Below are 25,882 nucleotides of genomic sequence, written 5' to 3'. Positions count from 1 at the left end.
GGACTATACCTACCAATAGTCCCAACAACTATTACCAAATAATCAATCAGTTGGCAGTGAAGGAGGTTCAATCGTTTATTAAGCAAAATACTCTATAGAGGAGCCTCTCCAAACCTCACCCATCAGGTGCGCCGAGAAGACTGTTGGCTCGTATTCAAACATGAGGTTATATACTTTTTGGTTCAACACATACAATCACTGTAATATGAAAAATACCAGTTGGCCCTCGAGCTCCAGGGAAGGACCATATATGGCACACATCAGATCAGTACAAAGGCTTGACTATCTGTTACACAGGAGGTCAGGAGGGGTGACTCCCTTTCGTCTTGGTGACTGGGAGTGTAGACACGGTGCCTCCAGGAATGCGCTTATCGCCCCCAAAGCCAGATGCGACCTTGAGTCTTAGAACAGTAAAAGTAAAACAGCCTACCTTCAGCTGCTACCAGTAACTCAAATGAACTGGGGACGGACAATTGCGCGTGATCATGGCCCGTGCTCGAGCATATGATCAGAAGATGGTGTCTGTATGGTTCTCGGCCTACTCTTTTAGCAATAGGTATACAGGGAGGAAATAAACGAGTTTCCTCCAAGCAAAAGCATATATCAAACAGGGAGTATACGTATAGATGCATCATGCTAACATAATATGGGTCCGATACCCCTTATATACGGGAAATCTACTTTTTTATCCCTCACCACCCATACCCTCTCTGCAGCAGCCTCCAAACCTTCCTAGTCAGACATTTCAGGGCTGCCAGTGGACGGTAGGATTCGCCATCACCTCCCCCACTGGCAAACTTTTTATCCCTCAGAACGGCCATTTTAGCATGATGTAGCTAACTAAAACAGTTCAATCTTCAAATATTACCTCATCAATCTGCATTAAGTCTTTGAGCTCCTGCTGAAGTTGCTGAGCTTTTACCGCTGTTGGGGATGGACCACACACAGAGGAAGTGAGTTTTGTCGCGCAATAAGAGCAACATGCAGGTCCACATTGTACACAAACACAACACGTGAATATGATACCAGCTATACATGCCAGCACCATCAAAACTTTCCATCCCCAAGTATACAGCAAACCCCAGAACCAACCAGAGAGAGACCACGTACCTGTTTCTACATGAAGCTCGGAAGCTAAACGATGTAGCTTCTGTATAGCCAAATGAACGGAGGGGGCGGAGTCAGGAATATACACACAGTAAGAGCTGCCGATCACACGGCATAATCCTACTCGATCTGCCAAGATAACGTCCAAAACCATACGGTTTTGAAGCAAAACGAGTCTGGTCGCCTGTAACTCTACTGTTATATTAGTCAGTATTCCTGCAGTGGTGTTAATTACCCCTTCAACTACTCTAGACAAACGTCGTTCTTCTTGGCTAGTGATCACAGGCCTCCAAAAGGGTAACACTCCCTTCATAATGTCGGTGAAATACTGCAATGGAGTATCGGTCTGATCTATATCAGTGGTATCTACCACTCTTTTATTTCTCCTAAGAAGCACGCCACGTTTATCTAGTCTGTGATTCTTGTGATAATCAGAAGGGGCAATATAGACTGGAGGGTACAGGAAGGCTAGGTAACAACGTCCATTCCAACCTCGTGGAAGCCAAGTACAGGCACTTTCTCCACAGACAAAATGTACATTAGGAGGGGTTAACAACGGAGGGCTGCTAAAGGTACGCAACCGATAAGTGTAATTACACCGGCTTCTCCCTATGAATATGTACCCTGCTCCTTGAACACAAAACACAGAGGTACTGTTTAATACAGGCACTGAAATAGCCCTATCTTTGGTAACATTACGGTCCTGAAAGTATCGAAAATATTGGGTGTAATTGAATTCAACAAAGTCCAAAATTTCATTTTTCATCCGAGTGGTATTTTCATGAGTTATCCAAAATTTCATTTTTCAACCAAGTGGTATTTTCGTGAGTTGTATACAGATTCATACAGGCATTCGGATCTAAGGTTCCCTCTCCATTATTCCCATCGGGGTTGAATCCTTGATGAACCTCAATATAGGCTAAAATCATTTCATAATCCTCTCTGAAAACCTTTGAGCGTCCACAGTGTAATGCATATACATCATAGAAAGCAATTTGAACCAAGCCTCGCAACTTCCCAAATGAGACAAAGGTAGAGCTATAAATAGGTCGTGCTTGTGCATAACAGATGGTAAAAGACCACAAACTCTACAATTCGTAGTATTGGTGGCACTGTGTGTTTGATGAAGCATTTCAATGAATGCGTTTTTCACATAGGTCTGACGATGCCTTTCCTTATGAGGGGCTAAAGTATGAAACTCATGTTCCGGAGGTGGGGTAGTTGTACCTAAAACAGTATGCATAGGGTGACGAAATTCTAGATATATGAATACTCCCAATAATATAATTAGCAATATTGCTATAGTAGCTATAAATGCAATTTTAACACGATTGGTCCAACTAGAAAAAACAGGCATATATGTAGGAAAATAGCGTGGTACAAAAGGACGTTCCTCTTCAGGAACAAAACGAGCAAAGGGATACATGCTAACTAAAAGTCCAACAATAAACTAGGGCAATGCAGTCCAACCTGCCAGAGGGTGCTTCTTTCCTGTGTCCGTTTAGAGCCTCACAGGCAGGCTCCTATCGTTCATCACAGATAATATCAAAACAAACTTCTTACGGTGGAGTTATGTTCTCTCACAACCTTTGACGAAAACACAACCTGGGCCCCTTTGAACATGAAATTCAGTCTTTCTTTCTGAACAGAGCAAACAAATGTTCAAGGCTCTCAGCGCGTTCAGTCCAGTGTCTCGCTCAATACACCAGAAACGTATCTAACAGACATTCATAGCACAGGTCTGCACCCTATCACTCAAGTCTCTCCCTATCTCCTACCATGTTCACCTGGTGTACCGTGTTGCTTTCTGGGCCACAGGTTGTACAGAGTAGGGCCAGGCACTTCTTGATCAGAGAACAAAACAGAGGATGACGAATCCGTTGAAACAGGGGTACTGCGAGCCTCTGGGTTAGCTGTAGGAACAACAGAATCTGGGGCGATCAATTGTGCTGATGACAGCGCCCTTTCCGAGCCCGGTGCACCTTCTCCTTGCCCTTCTTCAATTACCTGGGCGTCAGAAAAGGGATGAATCGAGGAACTCGCTCACTTTCCTGAGTCAGAACCCCGTCCTGGATTTGCTGATCATATGGAAGTGGGAGGGGTAGTTTTTTCAGATGTGACACATGAATCCAGTGTCGCTTGCCGTTCACTTTTACCGCCGTCCGCGTGGCCAACAAAACTTGAAACGATTCAGACCAACGAGGATCCAAGCTGGATGTTCGCTGATAGTTACGGACCAGAACCCACTGTCCTGGTTCCAAGCGATGTCCAGGACCCTCCGGCAGGGGCCGCAAAACTGCTGAGACCTGTTGATGAATGGAACGAAGATCTTTAGTCAAAGCATACAAATAGTCTGTCAGCGTAGGACACTCTATATTCCAAAACGTTCTGGATCTCAGGACGCCCCAAACATTAGCAGGGCGTCCAAAAATGACATCATACGGACAAAAACCAGAACGGGAATGTGGGATAACTCGTATTGACATTAATGCCAGCGGCAGAGCATCTGGCCACCTCAATCCAGTACTTTCTTGAATTTTAGCCAATTGGACCTTTAATATCCCATTATACTTCTCGACCAACCCAGCGGACTGGGGGTGTTGAGCCGCATGGAATTTCTGTTTAATCTGCAGTCCATTACATATATGTGTGATGAGTTCTGCATTAAAATGTCTTCCATTGTCACTCCAGATCACACGAGGCAATCCGTAGCGAGGGAAATACTCCTTTACCAACGCTTTTGCCGTTGCCAAAGCAGTATTTTCTTTTGTCAGGTAGGCTTCCACCCACTTACTGAAGGCGCATACCATGACCAGGACATACTTCAAATTGTTAACGCGCTCCAGCTGAATATAATCCATTTGAAGCACCTCAAAAGGCAAAGGTGGAGGTGCAAAGTTGCCACTCAGAACAGGCTCCCTGCCCCCTGGATTATGTCGTAAGCAAACCATGCAATATTGTACCAAATGAGCAGCGGTCCTAGGAATATTGGGATTGTACCATACAGGATCTAATAATGCACAAATACCTCTCACCCCAATATGAGCTGAACCATGTGCCATTGTCACCACCGCATTCACTAATGCATTAGGCAATAGCCGCCGTTGCTTTTCTGTCAGATCAATCCAACAACCATCTGCATCTAATCTCCCAATTCGCTCTTTCCAGTGAGCCAGTTCAATAGGGGTAGCCTCTTTCTGTATCTCTCGGACACTCTCCATGGTGTTGTCAAACATCTCTGTTTCAGCCACCCACCTAGCAGAGCTAGTCACAAACATTGAGGTCAATTTGGATTTCGCAGTTTCCTTAGCTACTTGATTGGCAAAGGCATTACCCTCCCCCACTGCATCAACCACTGCCTTATGTGCACTACATTTGACTACAGCTACTATTTCTGGTAATGTCAATGCTGTCAGTAATCGTAAAATCAAGGGGCCATGCTGTATTCGCTGACCATGAGAAGTAAGAAAACCTCTTTCTGCCCACAGTCGGCCAAAACTGAGCCACGCCAAAGGCGTACTGGCTGTCGGTGTAAATATTTACTCTGAGTCCTTCACTTAACTCACAGGCCCGAAACAATGCTACTAATTCAGCCGCCTGTCCTGACTGATAGAGTACTCGAGAAGCCTCAACTATAGTGTGAAGAGTAGTTATCGCATATACAGCAGTTGTCGTGCCATCTGATAACTTAAAACAAGAGCCATCGACATACAACTCCCCTTGGGGGTCAGATAGAGGAGTGTCGATCAGGTCTACCCGTCCCTTCGTTTCTTCCTCATTCCGAAATATACAATCATGAACATCATTGTTCTCTGCATTCGAAGGGAGGGGTAGTAACGTAGCAGGGTTCAGAGTGGCACATCGTTTAATCATAATGTGTGGAGCAAACAAAGTCAATTCGTATCCGGTAAGACGCACACTCGTAAGGTGCTGGGTCTTTGTTTTGTTCAATAATGTATCCACAGCGTGCGGTACCATCACTGTGAGGTCAGTGTTCAGAATGAGCCCTTCCGACTGTCGAATAGCCACCGCAACCGCAGCAGTAGCTCTTAAACAGCTAGGAAGTGCTCTGGCGACGTTGTCCAACACCGCCGAGAAATAGGCACAAGGTCTCTGCTTACCACCAAATCCTTGTGTTAACACAGAAAGCGAGCAACCGTCCACCTCGTGTACGTAAAGCACAAAAGGTTTTCGGTAGTCAGGAGTACCAAGAACAGGTGCAGAACAAAGCGCAGATATCAAAGTATCAAAAGCATCTTGACAAGCATCAGTCCAGGGTAAAGGTTCATGCACATCTTTAGTGGTTAAGTACAGAAGAGGTTTAGTAAGAAGGGAAAAAGTAGGGATCCATTGGTGACAGTAAGAAGTTATGCCGAGAAATGCATGAACATCACGCTGAGTACGAGGTACAGACATATTAAAAATTGTAGTCACACGCTCAGGGGTTAGTCTCCTCCCCTCCTTCGACAGTAGATGACCGAGATAGGTCACCTCCTGCCGACCAATATTGAAATTTAGAAAGGCATACTTTTTTGCCATTAGCAGCCAAATGAGACAATAATTGTACAGTGGCCTTCTTACAACCTTCCTCAGTATCAGAAGCCACTAACAAATCATCTACATAAAGCAAAAGCACATTACCAGGGGGCAAGACCAAATCATCCAACAATGTTTTCAAAGCTTGACTATAAATACTAATACTCTCTGTGTACCCCTGGGAAGCGCGGCAGAACCGGAAGCTGCGACCAGATAATGAGAAGCCAAAAATATAGCGGCTATCGGGATGAATCGGAATGCTAAAGAAAGCATTCTTTAAATCAATCCAGAGAAATATTTAGCAGTAGGAGGAATCCTAGTGAGAATAGTAGTGATGTCGGAAACCACAGGGTATTGGGGCACCACTATTTTATTAATTTCACGCAAATCAATAACAAAACGATATGTATCGGCATAATCAGGATCGCTTCCAACAGGGGCTCTCTTTAAGATAGGCAAAATGGGGCTGTTACACACATTAGCAGCTGTCTCCTCCACCACACCCCTTTTTACCAAATCTTGTATAATGGAGAGCAAAGCCTTCTCGCCTGCCGGAGAAATTTTGTACTGAGGTATACGAGGAAGCCAAGCATTTTGCTTCAAAGTAATAGAAACGGGCGGAATCTTTAATAATCCTACATCTGTATCACCAGTGGCCCACAATGTTGATGGAATAACAGCAAACTCAGGAGGGAGGGGTTCATTTTTAGTGAAACACTGCAAAGTATGCTTCCCAAGGGAATCAATAGTCAAGTAAACACCATCCAGTGAACAATGAATCTTAGCATGTAATTTCTTCAATAAATCCAAGCCCAGCAAATTTTCGCCACAATGGGAAGTCAAAAGAAACGGGGAGTCTATCGTAACAGGACCAATTGTAAAAGGAATAGGTTTGGAGACGGGGCTCACCACCGGAATTCCCGAGAATCCTACCGAAACATTATTGTGCCCAGACAGAGCAGCCCCTGGGATCAAGGAACAAGAAATAGTACTATTCATTGCACCCGTATCAACTAAAAACTTTTCAGTTGTCCCCATTAATTGTGCCTCTACATAAGGTCCTTGCTGATCAACGGGTATTGACACCTCGCCCTCACTTTGTCTATGGCTATCCTATGTATAAGCATACCCTTCGGTCGCGTCCATTACACACTCCTCATTATAATACTGCCTACCTCTTGGATTATCAAAATAGTTATTTTCTTGTCAAACTTGCGTCGCCTCTTCTCGTCGCATATCACTGCGATCCACACTTCCCCGACCGCTTCCTCTACTTCTCATAGCCCCGTTCTGGGCCAGCAACAACGGACACTGAGATCGCCAATGCCCTTCCTCCTTACAATAAGCACACTGGTTTATTCCCAAAACAGCTGGCCCTCTGCCTCGTCCAGTTCCCGCCCCCCTCGGGACGAACCCTCTACCGCCTCTCTCTCTGCCTCATCCTTGAGCAACTTGCTGCAACAACACCCGTGTTTTAAGATCCTTCGCTTTCTTTTCCATCTTATCCTTACTCTCATTTTCTCTATGTTCATAATATTGGACCATACTCAATATTACCGAGGGCGTGGAAGTGGTCCAGGTACTTTCAGCGGCTTGTAACCTTGCAGAGACTTCTGGTAACAAATTGGTCACAAAACGATTAACAAATAATCGTATACCTCCTTCCAACGATAAATCCTGTCCACTAAAATAAATAAATACGCCCTCAAATCTAGTGAAAAAATGAGAAACACTTTCATCTTTCTTCTGTTTACATGCGGTCAATTTGTCCCAATCCACCTTACGAGGCGGAATTAAGGAATGCTTGTAAGTGATAATACGGCCAGGTAATGCCAATCATTCAGGTTTCGGCTTATCTCCAGGCTTACGACCCCTGTCCCAATCCTTTATCTGTTCCCATGTTCCGCCTAATTCTGGAACATGGTCCTGATCATGCACCTGACGCCATACGTCAACGTGAACTAGCAATGCAAAAAATAGCTCTGTATCAGCTAAGGTCATGACGGCCGAAGAGGCCGCTTCTGTGAGTTCTTTATAATAAGCTGTGGGATTCTTACGGGGGTCTGGTAATTGTGATTTCAGCGAGAGGATTTCACTTTTCTTCCAAGGGATGTAAACCCATTACTCCTGCACTCGGGCCTCTACACGAGGTCTAGTCACCACGCCATGGTCATTCTTTAGTTCCGGTATTTCAGGATGAAGGATAGGATGAACTTCTCGCATAGGAGGCTGAGTGTCCCACGAGGGACACTTCTGTTGCATCCGTTCTTGATAATTCAATAAAACCTCCACATTTCTATACACTTCTTCGGGGCTAAGTTCAGACTTATGAGCCCTGTCCCGGATATCATACATCACTTGGGGGGCCAAACCTCCTGGAAAACACTGTTCCCAGAGAGTAATAATACGTGCAGCCATATGTTTCAAGGCATGTTGCTGCATAACAGGCTCATAGTCTCGAAGCGTGTTCTATATGTCAACTATAGTGTAAATAGGCTGGCGCATCCACTGGGATGACTGATCCTCAATCATCTGTTTCTCAGTCGGTCCTACAGCCGAACGGGTAAACAACTTCCGTCCGTCGAGATCCCCCGGAGCACGAAATGTAGTCGAAACAGCTGGAGATGGGGTCATGCTCGCAGAAAGGGAGGCCCACAGGGGGGTGGGGGGGGGGAGACAAAACAGCTGTGGCCGTAATGGAAGACGGCAGTGTAACGGGCAATAAAGTAGCTGTCTCAGACACTGAAGGAGACAAAACAGAGGACGTACCCGGAGAGGCAAAGGAAAAGGAATCAACAGGGGCGGAAGCCGAAGGGGCCTGTACTAGAGTCGGGGGAACAACAGGATATATACGCTGCGGAGCATAAGGCGGAGGTGGACGAGTATCCAATAAATCCTCTATCTCATCTTCCGCTTCAGTCCTAGCCACATAGGTCTTATCTGTAGGAGAGTAGGGTCTGCTTTCTATGTTCACCCCCACTTTTTGCTTTTGCTTCACTGGTTTTCGACTTAGATGTGGCTGTGGGCCTGCTAATCAGACCCACAGCCCAGCTGTTCTCTCTCTAAATTCATACTATGTACTTTAGGTACATAACCCAATTGGTAAGGATCACCTTCTAGGGCCCAGTACAGTGTACCTTAGGTACCCAGGGCATAGGTGTACCATAGGCCTACCAGGGGCTGCAGCATGTATTATGCCACCCCTGGCTGGCCTTCCATTATGACACAACTGGCTGATCACTCAGCTGGGGCAAGGTCGTGTAATCGCCCCTTGCTTAGGCATAGTATTCCTATGCCTACCTTATATATATAGACACATGGGTAACATCTCACATGTTACCAAGAGTGCTTGGTAACATGTGAGATGGTGCTCTAGCATGAGCTGAGCCTGTCTGCAGCTTTCAGAACCATGTCCTTATAGCTGTTCTATGATATCGCCTACCATATACTCTTAAAGTGCCTTATAATCCTCGCGGTTATGGTAACTATGGTTTGGCTTTATCAAAACATGTCGTGTAAGGTGTCTAACACTTTGGAATACTACCCCCACACCATTTCTGGCGATGAGGATAGTATTCCCCCCTTCTAGAGGGAGAAGACATGTTGAAGACCTACTACCCGGTTAAAGTTAACCAGAGCCCCAGCGTCACAAAATGGATGCTGCTGCCACAGACACAAGTCTGACCTCCTGCTGCTGGGAGTCCTTCCAGCAAGGGAGGCTTGGACAATAGGTTTCCTGCCTTGGGAGGTGCTAGCACCACCCTAGACAGGACTTAGTGTATTAGGGCAGGGAGGGATAAATGAAACGAGACACTGCCTGGGGCACACAAGGTGTCCCATGCATAGTCCGGTTCAAACCGGTGCTGGGGCACTCCAGCCCCAGTCCTGGCACGAAACTGGACAAAGGGAAGGGGGTGTAACCACCCCCTCCCTGGTCCCACCCATATGAGGGACCTAGCAGGTAACCCAGCCCCCAGATTAGTATAAGAGTGGGAGCTGAGTCCCTAGGACTTTGGATAATCCTGATAACAAACTTGAACAGAAACTCTGGACCTTCGACATTCGACTACGGAAGAAGACTGAAGAATCTCCCTTGTGGCCAAGTAGTGGCCACCCTGTGCAAACAGGCACCATCAAGCGACCTGCCGTTTGCTTTTCCTACGTTCTACGAGGAACCGACTGCAGAGCCCGACCAGCGCCTTGACTTCCAGACTTCTCCGACCCTGATCCACATCCACAGCAAAGCTGAGATCCGTGGAGGCGACGAGAGACGTGGGACCGGCTACCTGGGAAAATTGGCTACTAGCTTCCAGCGCAGCTTCTGAGGCATCCTCGAAGTTGTGCTCTGGGGATTAAGAAGCCCCAACCCCGAGCACCATCTGTACCGAAGATCAGCCCTCCACACTCCACGAGTTCTGCGTGGGGCCCTTCTGCATTTTCCTGCTCGACGCGTCTGTCCGGTTACTTGCCCGCTGGCTAGTAACCTCTGTGACGACGAACCCTTAACTTTTCACCGCTGGTTTGGGTCCTCCAGTCTGGCCCTTGCTTCCCTGTGAAAGAGAAGCACCTCAGGCCTTCCTGGTCTGCGACAGAAGCAAGTCCTTCATCCTCCGTGGGTTGCGCTTGCCAAGGCTTGTTGGGTCCCAACTCGACATCGACGCCGCCAACAGCAAGAGCCTTTGTGGGGCAGCTCGGCTCCTGGTTCTGGTCGTCCTCGACACCTCCTGGTACCAGTGGCTGCTGCGACAAGCTTCACCTCTTCACCTGCATCTTCACGACATCGCCTGGTTCCTTCCTGGTTCCTTCCCGGCTCCTGGCTGGTGACCTAGACTCTGTCCCCTCTGCTTCCAGGTATCCTTCTTCTTGATTCCCACCTTGGAATCCAACGGACACTCTTCACTGACTGCCTGTCAGCATCTTTTCTTCAGGCATCCAAAGGAGTCGGCGACGAAACCCGACGCAAGTTCACACCTATGCACCCGCAGCCCGTGGGCTAGGTAACTCGAGTACTCCGGTGCTCACAAGGGTGTTGACTATCCTAGGGTCTAGTTTCCAAGTCTCTAACTCATAGCTCCTTCCGAAGTGTCCTAAAACTCTTTATTTCTAAACACTACTATTTCTATCGACTTTTACGCATTACGCATGAGTGTTTCCACTCTGCACCTGAATCCCGTGGGCCTCCCACTGCCTAGCAACTGGTAGTATAGTGTAGCCCCAGCGATGGCCTAGGCCTAACCTGTGTTCGTGACAGTGGTCCTTATACCACTTACTTAGTATATGGTTTGCGTGGCCCCTAGGGCCTAACTGTATTACTTACCTGTGTGACTTATGTATGCTTAAATAAGACTGTGTTGTACTTACCTCGAATCGCATAAAGAGTGCTGAGAGTATTTTGACTAGAATAAATACATTCTATTTTTTATATATATCTGTTGGGGTGTCCTTTCATTTGATATTCAAGGGATTGCAAATGGTATAACAGCTGGCTTCACATGCCATACAGAGTTTAGCCTAAGACTGCTCTTGTCCATGCTACCACTAGGGATAGCTGGTCTATAAGGTTGACTTTACAACCAATCACCATAAGGGTTGTTTGGACTGATACAAGGTGTACACTAGAACTAGTGACATCATATATCAGGCCAACTTCTCACATTATCTACTTGCAATCTAAATTGTCTGTCTGCACAATCAATCCCTTGTTCAGTTTGTTCTTTATCATAAGCTATAGCTTTCTGCGTAATCGTCTGATTTCCTCTCATCCTACATACTTTCTCCTCCCGCATACGTCTACGCTTTGCTTCTTTCTGCCACAGATTTAGGGAGTCAAACATTGACTATCGACTACGTTTAGAAAATAATCGATCCTGCAGAAAATGTATCTTTTTTTCATCAAAATACCCGGTTAAGGGCCATTGTAATTCCACATTATCTTTAGTATATTTATGCCATAGTGTATTAAACAAGAGAGGTGTAATACAATGCTTTACATACATATCATAACTTGGGCTGCCCTCAGGCGGGGCAGGTTGACTTTCAGCCAAACGCGTATCATTAGGGCGACAACATGCAAAACAACTCAATTTGCTAAAACACGGCATGGTTATTGTCGTCACACGTTCCTCATTCGATCATAAAAATAAACTTCTAAACATGGCCATGTTCAATCATTCACAAAACATACCACCTCACGCTCATTCAAACATACACAAGACAATAATATATATATACATACAAAAATGTTCCAAAAAATGACGTCTTTTCAAACAAAGAACAGAGCCTGTCGACTCCTGTTCAAGGAGAATCAATCAAATTCAGATTCCAAGACCGACAGATACCAAAATCAAGCAGTCCAAAGACTACCAAGAGACCGTCAGACAGGTATAACCACAGACCGACCTACAGACCATCCTGCAGCCTTCCCGGTTCACTCTTGGGACTATTCTGACTAAGCCAGCTTCATTAGCACCGCCTCAGATATGTTCCCAAGACTACCCAGGTACAGCCACAGGCTTTTCCGAGAGCAGTCCGGCCGGGCGCGCACCACACGTGCCACACCGGGCATCCGATCGGCGTCTCTATTATTCACAAAAGGTCAGTGGAGCATCTATACGTGCAGCCACCACAATGCTGCCCTGTCAGACCCCCAAGATTCTCCGTGGTACACTGACCACCAATTACTTAGTTAACTGCTTCAAAAGCACTGCTCAACAATGCATACCAAGGACACCAAAACAATTCCACTCACCTGGTGCACACAGGTACAATTGCGTGTTCTCCACTGCCAACTCCTGAAGACCAACACGGTCAGCTCCTGGGTTACGCCCGTAGGACACCGGTGAATGGTCACTAGCAGCTGGGGATACTCTGATCGTGAGAGCGGAGTAAGTTTATACCAAAGATGGCTAAATTTCAAAGGATCCTTTTTCCGTCCACCCGCTTGACCAGAATTACCCCTTGTCCTTACCACCCGTTTACGGGGAGGACGACCCAGTCACGGAGTCCCGGCGGAGTCGCCAACTGATGTACCATAAAAAAATAAACGAAAGGACTATACCTACCAATAGTCCCGACAACCATTACCAAATAATCAATCAGTTGGCAGTGAAGAAGGTTCAATCGTTTATTAAGCAAAATACTCTATAGAGGAGCCTCTCCGAACCTCACCCATCAGGTGCGCCGAGAAGACTGTTGGCTTGTATTCAAACATGAGGTTATATACTTTTCGGTTCAATACATACAATCACTGTAAAAGGAAAAATACCAGTTGGCCCTCGAGCTCCAGGAAAGGACCATATATGGCACACATCAGATCAGTACAAAGGCTTGACTATCTGTTACACAGGAGGTCAGGAGGGGTGACTCCCTTTCGTCTTGGTGCCTGGGAGTGTAGACACGGCGCCTCCAGGAATGCGCTTATCGCCCCCAAAGCCAGATGCGACCTTGAGTCTTAGAACAGTAAAAGTAAAACAGCCTACCTTCAGCTGCTACCAGTAACTCAAATGAACTGGGGCCGGACAATTGCACGTGATCAACGCGTGATCATGGCCCGTGCTCGAGCATATGATCAGAAGATGGCGTCTGTATGGTTCTCGTCCTAGTCTTTTAGCAATAGGAATACAGGGAGGAAATAAACGAGTTTACTCCAAGCAAATGCATATATCAAACAGGGAATATACGTATAGATGCATCATGCTAACATAATATGGGTCCGATACCCCTTATATACGGGAAATCTACTTTTTTATCCCTCACCACCCATACCCTCTCTGCAGCAGCCTCCAAATCTTCCTAGTCAGACATTTCAGGGCTGCCAGTGGACGGTAGGATTCGCCATCACCTCCCCCACTGGCAAACATCACGTCGGACACGTGGGTTTTGCAGATAGTCCGAAGGGGCTTCTCCCTCCCCTTCAAGACTACCCCTCCCTCCATGCCACCAGCAATCCATCACATGTTGGATGATCACCTGGCCTTTCTCCGCTAGGAAAATATGGCTCTCTTGGCCAAGGGAGCTATCGAACGGGTCCCTGTGCCAGAAGTAGTTTGTGGTTGCTATTCCCACTACTTTCTGGTACCAAAGGACAAAGGCCTGCACCCTGTCTTAGACCTGAGGGCTCTCAACTACTTCCTCCTCTCTAAGGGCAACACCCAGAATTGCCAAATGCCTATACCATCTGCAGGAATATAACTTTAAAATCAAATATGTTCCACACACAAAGAACGTGAATGCAGACTGTTTGTCGTATTAGCATATTCATTGTGAGAATGAACCAGCCGATAAGGATTGGGTTGTAGCCAGTGTGGAAGAGTTGTGCAGGGGTGCAATTTCTGAGCAAAGCATTGCCAACAGACACAATTCTTCAATCTGTCTGAGGTCAATGGTGTCAATGTGGACTGCCTGGAGTTATGTAACTACAAGAAGGTTTGGACTGAGTTGTTGGTAGTCGATGGTATTGTCAGGAGATGAGGAAGGTTGGTGGTTCCAGGTGCAATGCGTTCTAGGTTAACGGATTTGCATGAAAGCATTGGTGGCATATCTACTATGAAAAGGAGAGCACGAGTGAACTTTTTGTGTGCAGGAATGGATGGAGAGATGGAAAGATTTGTGTGTGACTGTTTTGTGTGTGCATGCAGTGATAAATCCAATACCACGTATGAAACTCTCATGGAATTTCAATCCAGGGCATGGCAAAGGGTGGGAATATGTGGCCCTTTCCATTGTCGATGGTCGTATCGCAGACATTATCGGGATGGTCTCCTTCAGAGTTCTGATTGGTTGACCCATTTACTCATTGCATAAGGCAATTTGGCTGTGTATGCGGTCAAGCTATACTTTGGAGACAAGTATCAACAGGATTGATTCCTTCCCAACACTGAATCCTGATGATGGTCTCTCTGGACCTTTTTGGGCATCTGAGACCAAAACGTTGACAAATGATCCTTTTTAACATTATTGATTACACCTCATGGTGCTCCATTCCTTTTCAATCAAGTTGGAAAATACAAGGAATTAACTACTTGTAGTGTGTAGGATCAATATACTTTGTGAAGAGGATTTTGAGCTTCCGGATATCCCTGCAATGATTTCAAATTAGTAATTTGTTTATGGATATTGTAGTGGTGCCAGTTTTGATATACTGATGCACTGCTGTGTAGATATTGCTGTATATAATGTTTTTGTACCACATGGATTCACAATTTATATGAAGAAAATATTGATGCAGTCATATCTACTTTTGTTAAAAACAATACATCTGTGTCTTTGAATACATGAGTGACTGATTGATGGTATATAATAAGATCATTGTTATGACCAGTTTAACTATTGAATGACGTGGAAATTAATCCTTCAGGAAAATTTTCATATGTAAACTTTTAGAAAGTGGACATTTTTCTCTGCTTACTGCCATTTGTGCTTGACAGCCTGTCTCCGTTAAACGTCTGGGTTGGGTAATAGCTACACTTTGTACATTCCCTATAGACTGCACAAATACAGGAAGGTGAGGCTCATCTGCATTCTGAGCACTCATCTGCATTCTGATGGATCTTCCAGAACGAGTTGGAATGTGAGGGACTGACACTTCAATAGGTAGTGTCCTGTTCACACACAAAGCAAGGATTTACCCTCCAGGGTTATCCTGGCAGACAGGACTGGGTTTAAAGGGATCCATGTGCATTTTAGAGAGTTCATTGAAGTCACCCGCCTACATCAACAGCACTCTTGCGTAAAAGTATTAGGCCTCTGACCCCTTAAAATCAGACACTTCTGGATCTTAAACTGAACCTCTGTCACAAGGACTGCTGTGCTGCTTAAACAAATCAACTGGACTGCTTTCCTGGAAGGACTGCTTTTCTGCTTGTAATCCTGCTGTCGTCTGCTCCCTGACACTGCTTGAAGGACTCTGCTTTTCTTTCAATTACTCTCCAAGTGCCTGCTTGCTAGTCTCCTGTTTTCTGGAACTCTCAGGGACACAAAAGACATCCTACAATGTTACTGGCGCTGCTGGATTCTGCCTTCTATGAGTCCTGCATTTGCAGCCTTCTATGAGTCCTGCATTTGCCTGAGGTGCCCCATCTAGGCTATGTGCCTCAGAAGTGGGTTCTGCAGCTGCTTTAATAAAAAACAATGCTTTGCATCAACCGCATAATAAATTCTGCCACATCTCCCTTCAATGCCATGGCAGAGGCTTCCCGATGACAGCGGTTCTACAACCTGCAGAGCTCGATAATGACACATTGCATTCACTTCAACAGAGCTCGATGACACAGGACCCCTTTTGCGCTGCTCGATGATGACACAGACACTAGATTCCGACCAAAGCTCCATCAGAGAGACCGGTCTGGGTCCTGTAGCCGGCCGGCCATCGATCGCGGTCGGCCTGAACTTTGAATTAGCACCGGCCCCTCATGACGTCTAAGCACTATTTAAAAAAATCTAATTTCAGCTTATACTGATTGGATTTTTGTCGTTCATCTTATTTTGCTCAGGTAAATATTTTCTATCCTGAAAGCAGTGAGGAATATTTTTGTGGTGTATTAAGTGTGTGTGTGTTCTGCACAAATACTTTACACATTGCCTCTTTATAAAAGCCTGACTGCTCTGTGCCAAGCTATCCGAGGGTGAGCACTGTGTATCTAGCTTACCCTGACTAGACTGTGTGAGAAGTTGGCCTGGTATATGCTGTCCACTAGTTATAGTGGACACCTTGCACCAGTCCAAACAACCCATTATTGATGATAGGTTAAAGACAACCTTTATTGAAAGCTATCCTAGTGGTAGCTATGGAGAGCAGCCTTCAGGCTAAGTCTTGAAGGAATGTAAAGCAGCTTGTTTTACCAGTCTATAATCTCTTGAGTGGCTAAATGAAAGGAGACCACACCAGGTATACATATACAATATATGTATTTATTCCTAAACACACCCCTCTAGTCTCTTTATGAGGCTATAGGCAAAAGCACATAAGTTACACTTCAAATATTACAGTAAAATAGCACAATACACGTTAGGCCCTATGGGCAGACCAAACCATATACTAAGAAAGTGGTATAAGAACCATGACTTGACTAGACACAAGGCCTAGAGCCTGTAGAATCGCTGGGACCCCAAGGAACCACCCAAGGTAGTGACACAGGGGACCCACGGGGCCGTGTGCAGTGAGAGAACACAGCCGCGAGCTCCCGTTAGCTTCTATGGGGAAAGTCGCGGTTAGATGTTTAAAGTTAGAGGACACTTAGGAATGGAATAGGACCAAACCATCTTGGACTTAGACAGTTCTAGGGTCAACACCCACAGGAGCACTGGAGTACTCGAGTTACCTCACCCAGGGAAGCCGGGTGCATAGGTGTCAAATGGTGTCGGGTTGCGTGTCGTTTTCAATGGCCGCTGGTGAAGTGCTGCTGCCGGGAAGATGCGAAGTGTCCAAAGAGACCCAAGCCTGGATCGGGGATGGGAAGAACCTGATAGCAGAGGGGACAGAGTCTGGGTCACTTGCCAGTGACCAGGGGCACGATAGATGAATACCCACCGATGTCGGGTGTTTCAGGTGAAAGCGGTGAAGCTTGACTTCAGCCACGAGGACCAGGAGGCGTCGAGGACAACCAGGAGCTGGATTCGAGCTGTCCCACAAAGGATGTCGAGTGCTGCAGCGTCGGTGCCCGGATTGGACACAACAAGCCTTGGCAACAGCAACCCACGCAGAAAGATAGATGCTTTGGTGCGGACCAGCAAGGTCCTGGGGACTCCCCAACCAATGGAGAGTCGTGCATGTCTGGAGCAACCAGGGAAGCCCAATAAAAGTAAAGTTACCCTTCTCAGGGACCCACAAGTAGACAAACAATGGATCGCAAAGGGACCTCGTGAGGAATCACAAAATGGCGGGTCACTCAGAGTGGGTAGGCCAGCAATCTTTAGTGGATTCACTACTCTGGGTCTGGGCTACAAGTAACCCAATGCACAGTCTCAAGGGACGTCGAGAAGCTATTGCACTAGCAAATGTGCGCGGTGTCCAAGGGTTCTGGTTCCACGGTACCCACGAGGGCTACGGGTCTCGGCTTTGCTGGGGACTTGGTTCGGCCTCTGGGAAGTCTGGAAATCTACCTCTGGTGTTGCAAAGTCTTCGGCGTCCGGCGGGTGCTTCGGAGATGCAGACCGGACAGATGCGTCTTTGGTGCCTGCCAATCAGGGGAGTAACTCCTTTACGCCAAGGGAGATTCTTCAGTCATCTGGAGTTAAACAGATCGTCAAAGGTCCAGGGTTCAGTTTCAGAGTTTCATCCAGGAATATCTAAAGTTCTGGTTATAGAGGTTTCTTCTTTATACCCAAGAAAGGGATTGGACTAACTCCTGGTAGCCCCTGCAACCAGTTTGAGCTGAACTATGCACAGGAACACCAAATGTGCCCCCAGTGCAGGACTTCATAGCACTCCTGGAGTGCTCCCACCCAGCCCTAATCCACTAAGACCGGTCTGGGAGGTGGTAACACTTTCCTGTGACAGGAAATCTATTGTCCAGGCCTCCCCTGCTGGAGTTTTGGTCAGCAGCAGGAGGCCTGACTCGTGTCTTTGGCTGCAGCATCCATTTTGTGATGCCAGGGCTCTTTGTAAGCTGGTACCGGGTATACCGGTGCTGTCGTGTCTCTTCCTCTAGAAGGGTGGGATCATACTCCCACACCAGTTACTGGTTTGGGGGTATGATTCCAAGGTGTTTGACACCAGACATGACATGTTTCCGTGCAGCCAGTCCAAAGTTAACATTTACCGTTCAGTTATAATGCACTTAAGAGTATATGGTCCGGCTGCATCACAAACGACCCCGGGAATAAAGGTTCCGAAGGCTGCAGAGGGGCTCTGCTCGTGCATGGGCACCCTCTCACATAAAACCCAGCACCCTGCCTTCAGGATTGATAAGGCCTGCCAAAGGGGTGCCTGATAGGTGTATATGTGCAGTGATATGGAGAGATATAGTGAACCTATATCTCAGTAAAGGGTGCATGCACCACCTTACCCAGGCTGCAGTAGCAGACCTGTTGTGTCATTTTGGATGGCTTCCCAGTGGGGGCATAATGCATGCGTCGGCCTCTGAGGTACCTATGCCCTGGGTACATAGTATACCATATACTAGGGACTTATAAGGGTACCTCAGAATCCAATCTGTTGTGTACCTAAGGTACTAGGAATCAATTTAGAGAGGAAGCAGTTAGGCTTGGGTGCTGAATAGCAGGGCCCCGGCCAGACTAAAGTCGAAAAACAGTGTTACATCAGCAAAAAGTGGAGGTAACCATAAGAAGCAGATCCTACTCTCCTACAGACTGGTGTTTCATTTCTGGCCTGTGTGCATACTTCAGTCAACCAGGAATCCCATTTTTTTTTACAAACGGTATAACTGATGTTTGTTGCCAAAAATGAAACAATTACAAAAAATTACAAAGTGCTAAGTTGTTTCAAGTTGACTTGAATCAGCATAAATGATGTAAAACTCTATCTTTGCGCTAACATGTTGTATACAGAAGCATATTGCTCATAAAAGATGCTCTATAGTTGATTTAAAAATAATTGATAACAAATCTAATTTTGAGGACTTTAATGTTTTGTTGAGATGTAACGCTATTTAGGGTCTTGTTTTTTTTTTTCTTTTCAAAGGATTGCCGGAAGTTTCTTAATGATCTAAATACTGGACTCGGTGACAAAAGGAGGTAATAAATGTTCACAATAGTGAAGGTAACATGTTGAAAATATATTTTTGTTCTTCACTTTGCTGAATCTAGTGATAGCAAATGGGATCTAGAATGCCGAGAAACAGAAATGGAATTCTCCTTTCAAAACAACCAGCCTGTAAAATAATCCTTTTTACAAATGTTTATGCTGATTTGATCTTACTCAGTCCCATGACCTCGAACATTTATTTTTTATTTTTTACTTTAACAAAAAACTTGAAGATGCTTACATTTCACTAATTCCATGAAATTATTAATTTAAACTTTCCCCCCATTCTGTATGTCTCGCCGATGCTGCTAGTTTTCTTCATTTCCACTCTCTCCATTCTAAATCCTATGTCCTTGCTGTAGAGATGTTTTGAATCTCACCTCAAAATGTGTTCTGTTTTATTTCAAAACTTCAAAAGCTTAATTGTTCTATATCCAAGAAATCAGAGTTACTAATAAATTTAGTTTTGTAAAATAAAAATAAAAATATTAAATGTACAAAGAATACATCTTATGCAAACTGTGATAAATTTAGGGAAAGTGGAAACTGATGCAAAGGACATACAGCATTTTTCGGGTTTTCCCTTCACCAGACGAAAAGATAAAAAAGGCAGAGCATGTTTCATTACAAAAAGTACCCATTTTTATGTCCAGATTATTTGATCACGATCTACCATTGCCTGATATCTCCCGTGGCTAGTGCAAATTGCATGCGACTTTAAATGTTTATACAAAATGTGCTTAAAATGTCAAGATACCCTAGATCTGGAAACTGTTATCAAAAGCCATTCCATTGGTAAAACTGTTACTCCAAAAGGATATCAACTCTTTCCTAAATGCCATAACAAACCATCAGAAAGTTTTTGATCTTTGAAGTGTGGCGCGATTAGTGAATTTGCCACAAATGAGTTAACAAACATTTTCTAGTTTTTCTTCATCGTGACGTAAGTCTACAAGGGGCAGTCACCACACCTAGGCCTTTAAAAACCAAATCTCAAAATAGTTTATGGCAGGAACAAATATAAACACGTAACTAATTGCCATAGAAATAATACAATAAGAAATATGGGGCAGCGGTCATTTGCTGGTCGAAATGATAGATAGAATACGAAATGGGAACAGTCCAGCCGGAACTGCCAAGCAAGGTCTTCTCTGAACCAGAAACAAGCATCCTGGGACCTGAACTGAGGTGGCTAAGTGAGCTAAAGAACGATGATGGATTCAACCCAGATCTGTGACTGGGGGTGAGTGTCTGAAATGTTTGCTTTGTTCAAGTTGTCAGGGTATGCCCAGACGGGAGACATTTACCACGCATCCATTTCAACGTGGTACTATTACATCGTGGTTTTCACTACGCAAGTCGTTACACCGACTTGCACTGGAGGGCGCTGTAGACTAAGGAATAGTGTAAATAACTGTTTCCAACACCTTCCCTACTGTATGTAGACTGGAGTAGGAATAGCAATTCACACTATTCCGAAGTCCAGCGCAAGTCGATGTAACGACTTGCGTAGAGAAAACTGCGATCTAACAGACCGCGTTGAAATGGCTGTCGATGTATCGTCATACATCCGCCGAGACGTGGGTCCCTTGCTCACTTTGCCACTGGATTCAAGCTAGCCTGGGTGATGAGGGGTGACACCCCGAAACCGGTCCAAGGATGCTTGTTTCCCGTTTAGGGAAGACCTGGCTTGGCAGTTCTGCTGGACTGTTCCCATGAGGCACAGGGTCAAGAATGATTTGCATATAGTTGGGTCTGACCTGAGGTTTCGAAGTGAGCTAAAGAACAATGATGGATTCGACCCAGATCTGTGACTGGGGTAAGTGTCTGAAAGGTTTCAGCGCTCCGTCCATCATCTCCTTGTGTTTCCTTTGCCAGATGGAACACAACATTTATCGTGTGGTCTTATTTTAAGCATATCCTTGATTTCCTTTGTGCCTAAGATGTCCACTGTCCCTTACATCATCATTACCAGAAGCTCTATAAATAGAGCAACCAAGAGGCTAAACAATACTGTATTTTTACTCGTGCAAGCTTAGTCTGAAAAGCAAACGAGCTATTACTAGAAAGCAGAGCAGCCACCCCTTCATACATTCCTGCAATTGATCTGGTCAACTGAGAAGCAAAGTCAGACAACTTTTACAATGGCCACAAAAACTCCCAGTTTATAATTTCAAGCTTCCAGGGGGATCAGTAAGGTGCTGTCCAGGTCCATAGAGACTATCGGATAATGTGTACTGGTAGACTGTATCTTCCAAGACCAAATCTGGTCTGGCCCTATAAAAAAAAGGGAAAGGTGATTTGTCATGGCTTATTAAAAAAAATGTATAGTCCCTGTGTGATCGAGTGAAAATGTGATAAAATGTGTTTGCTTGTTTCACATAAGATAGTTAATTTTCCCTTCCTGAATAAGTAAGTATGGAACCAGGTCCCAAGCCAATATTGAATTTACGTTTTTGGTCAATGTGGGGTATCTCTCTGTTACCAAGGCTTTGTTCCTCACATTACTACTTCTGACTTCACCCAGAGGCCTTCCACCCAGGAAGAACCCAATGCCCATGTAATGAAGTGTATATTTCCCCAATTTCTGATTAGGTTTTGCTAGTATTTGAGATGGTCATTCACCTTTCCACTGCATTCAAAAGGCCCCAAACATAGTGAATGTTTGGATGTACCCAAGCAAAGTTAAACTTTTAAGTAAGTAGTAAACTGGGACAGGAAGTGAAACTCTAGCAAAAGCATGGCCATAGTAAATTTGCACAGGAAATGAAACCGTGGCAGAAAAGTTAAATATTAGATGTGAGCTGCAGTGTACATTTACACCAGCCACATATTTGTGTAAAAAAAAGGTTTCCATGCTTATTGCAGCCTAGCAAGTTGCACCAAAACACTGTAGCAGAACATATAAAAAGAAACCCCTTTGCCCTGACTTTGGTCTGGAAGGCTTGGAGGCAGTACAATGTCTTCCCCCTGAGGTGAGTGAGATGGAAGGGTCTGTATTATGCCCTGGGAAGCCACATGACTCTTTGGGTAATGTCTTGCCTGTCTGCCTCAGTGAGGCCTTCTCAAGGCACTGGATTTGAGCAATAATTTGGCAAGTGTCACTTGGCAATGACTACTGACTTCACTGTGTATAATAAACCACTTTTAAGCTTGAGCCAAGTAACCTCTGTGTGTCTTATCACTCACAATGCTAAATGCTTAATGTATGAATGTGGGAAATGATGAATAGTAAGAATAGTCTGTACTTAAAGTGAAAGTTGCAAAGTACTGTTTTCATTGTATAGGCTACAATGACTTTCTTTATGTTGAAGGTCTGCTTATGATTAACAGTCACGGAAACGTAAATGCTATTGAGTTCATTTAGACTTTATTTATATAGTTATCAAAAATGTACTTTGCTAATTTAGTTTTCTAAATATAGTGTCCATGTACCTTTAGGAAACAATTGTACTGCATGTAAGCTTTAGCACAACCTAATTCAATTCTGCCAGCCCTTTCCCTCACACATCCTAGTAATTAGTCATTTGAAGCGTTAAATACCTCCTTGTCCTGAGACACAAGATGGATTTCTGCTGGTTCTATCATGAAGACCGAGGGCCATAATCACTGGCTACATATCCTGGAATGTGGGAGAGAGGACTGATCTGGAACACACATCATTAAGGACGAGACAAGGCCTGTCCATTTTCACACGCTTACACTGAACAGGGTCTAGTTTGATGGTGGCTTTGAACTGGAATCTCTTAGCCATTTTAACTTCTCCCATTTGGGGGCACCAGTTCCCGGAATCGGTCAGGTGAGTTTTGGTAGAGTTGAATACTCATTTGACTAAGGTACGCACTAGGTAGACTTGGATCTCTGGGCCCTGCACCATGGGTCCTGCTATTCTGAAAAACCTCAGAGCTCTGGAATCTTTGCAGGAAAGCAAACTGGAATTCATGAAAAAGTAAGCAGGTTTCACTGTGGGAATTATTTGTGGTTTAGGTCAGCAGCTCTCACTCCCTCTTGGCTACTTAAATTATAAACTGCATTCCACAGCCAGTCCCTCAGAACATAACTGAACCTGGTAAAGAAAGCAATGAAGTAATTTCTGTCTTGTTCTCCAGTTGGGTAGATCCAGAGTGTGGCCTGGTGCATATTAGAAGTGATCTTCAAGAGTCGGTTGGCGGCCCTCCATAGGGCACAGTTTGTTTTGACCGAAACTTATAGATTGGGAAGGATAAGAAGCTAGGGAACGGACAGCATGGATAAATATGAGCTGCATGCCTAATTACCATATCCACACGTACGTTTGAAGAGGGGTAGAAATATTTGTTGGGAACCGCAGGATACTGTCTCACTACCAAGATTACACTTTCCAGCAAGATATCTTCCTCTAATGTTTTAATATAGCTTTTCCATCCCACCCCTGAAAGAATTTTTTAACATTTGAATTGTTGACCCTCGCACACACTATTGGTGACATGCTTCATCAGTGGATCGCATTCTGGACCCTAAAAATCAGTGTGGGTGTTGTAATCAAAGCCCATTAGCTGAGGTGTATATTCTATAGATGGTTTATTCAAGATTAGTTACAAGGTAGGTTCCAGGTAAGTAGGTAGATTGTAACAGATAGCATGTAGATAGCTGATTGCCCCACCAGGAGCAGCCTCCCTGCTGCTCAGCCTGCACACTGCAACTGACACTCAGCACATCACCAAGCACACATGCATTCTGTGACAACACTAAGCATTCAACATTCCATTAATCACCAAGCACACCAGCACTCATCCTGGCTGAGCAATAGGGAAGGTGTAGCTACGGAAAAGGAATGGCAACAGTTAAGTCACAACAGTGGGCTCAACCATATTTAGGAAGCCCATTAAATATTGTCCTAATACTAATGGGGATTACAATCATTAAAACCACCTAGTAGACACTTCAGTTTCCATTTATTTTGGGTGTCACTGGTATGGTTAAAAATTATTAGTCGGGTGAATTTAAAGGTAGAGTATATAACCTAATACTGTGTCAACCTGTTTCAACCCTTCAGGGCCACAGAAGGGTCCTGGGCTTTCAAAAGGAGCATTCTTATTTTAAACCTGTGTGTTTCAAGAGGAAATGTGACTATCCAGTCTGTGGTGTTGGGTCTGTCACTTGTCTATTTTCACATTTACAAACATTGAGAGGTGAGGCCGGCCTAATTGCCTTTGCCACGAATGGAGAGCACATATTCGGGCCTGGTTCATCAAATTCATAAGTGTGCAAGAAGACAAAAGAACATAAAGAGAAAATCATTAGTCTCTGCTGGTCTGTCTCGGAGGATACAAACAGATTATATAGCAACAGCACAATAAGAAGAGCATGCACTGACTGACTTCTTGTTAGACTTGGAAATTCCTGTCTTACTACTCCAAGGATTGTGTGTCGCTTTTTGCCTATATTGCCTCTGATCGCTGGTGTTGTCTTGTCACTTTCTTGTCGTATTAAATGTGAGTGCCAAACTGCTAAGGGTGGGTGGAACTGCGTGGCGTCCACACATCAAATCTTGCGTCATGACGCAAAGCCACCAGGAGTTGGCGGTATCCAGGAAAAGTAGTTTTTTGATGGCTGCCATGCTATTCTGATGCCTTGATTTTGGCTAGTAACTTGTTTTGTCATGATGTGGAACCATTGAATGTGGGTGGTGCCAGGAGGCTGTAGTTTCTTCATCAATATACTGTTTTGATGCCCTGATTTTCTATGGCATACATTTTGGTGTGAAGCCGATAATTATCCAATACATTTGCATGACCACACATGTTTTAAAACCCTGTTGTCATTGTGCTCTACCTTAATATTGTTTTTATGACTTGATCGGATAGTCCTATCTTTTGGACATGGTGAATTATGGGCAAAATACTTCTCATGTTGAAACATTGCACAGAAATATCCTATTCCTGGTATTCCTTATCACTGCCAGGATGGTTCCTACCTGCCAAAAATCACAATTTTACATGTAATGTATGTGGGCAATTATAATCTTTAGTGTCACATGACCATCTTAATATTTTCTTTTTGTAAAACCATGGTGTAATTCACAGTGTATGTTATACGGTTAAATGAGATGAGAAGGTAGTATATGAACAGGAAATCATGGTTGCACCTCCTACTGCATTTAATCAGTGTATGAATAAGGTTCCAGGGAATTTCATCGTTCAGGCCTGTACACCCCTCTTTGTTCCAGTCCTGTTGGAACCCAAGTTATATTCTGGTTCATTTTCACTTTATATAATATCGTCCGTTTTATGTCGTCTTCACTATGTCCTTTGGATATAAAGTGATTGGCCCTTCTGGTTCTGTTGCGATGGCATCTCATTGTTCTGTAAAGTTCTATAAATCTCAAGCAAACTATTTTGGTAGTCATTCCTATGTATCATAAGTCTCATGGGCATGTGATCGTGTATATTGCATTACTTGAGTTACAATTAGTGTGGTTTCTCTGTTCCCATATGTACCCAGACTGAGAACCAAAGTCCCTGTGTGTGTGTGTGTGTGTGTGTGGGGGGGGGGGGG

At 44.8% G+C, this 25,882-nt stretch overlaps 1 protein-coding gene across 6 annotated transcripts in view; it reads left to right on the top strand.

Annotated features, from left to right (window-relative positions):
- Positions 1–25,882, top strand: part of SYCP2L (synaptonemal complex protein 2 like) — a 1,177,754-nt gene that overhangs the window by 332,005 nt on the left and 819,867 nt on the right. For all 6 annotated transcript variants that reach the window (XM_085606974.1, XM_085606977.1, XM_085606975.1 and 3 more), the window contains exon 10: positions 19,283–19,335. In XM_085606974.1, coding sequence (XP_085463100.1) covers positions 19,283–19,335 — 53 coding nt within the window. The remainder of the gene's footprint in view (positions 1–19,282; positions 19,336–25,882) is intronic.

Source organism: Triturus cristatus, chromosome 5_2, assembly GCF_964204655.1.
Source record: "Triturus cristatus chromosome 5_2, aTriCri1.1, whole genome shotgun sequence".
NCBI lineage: Eukaryota > Metazoa > Chordata > Amphibia > Caudata > Salamandridae > Triturus > Triturus cristatus.
The sequence above is the reverse complement of the archived record's forward strand: the minus strand, read 5'-3'. Positions and strand labels throughout refer to the sequence as shown.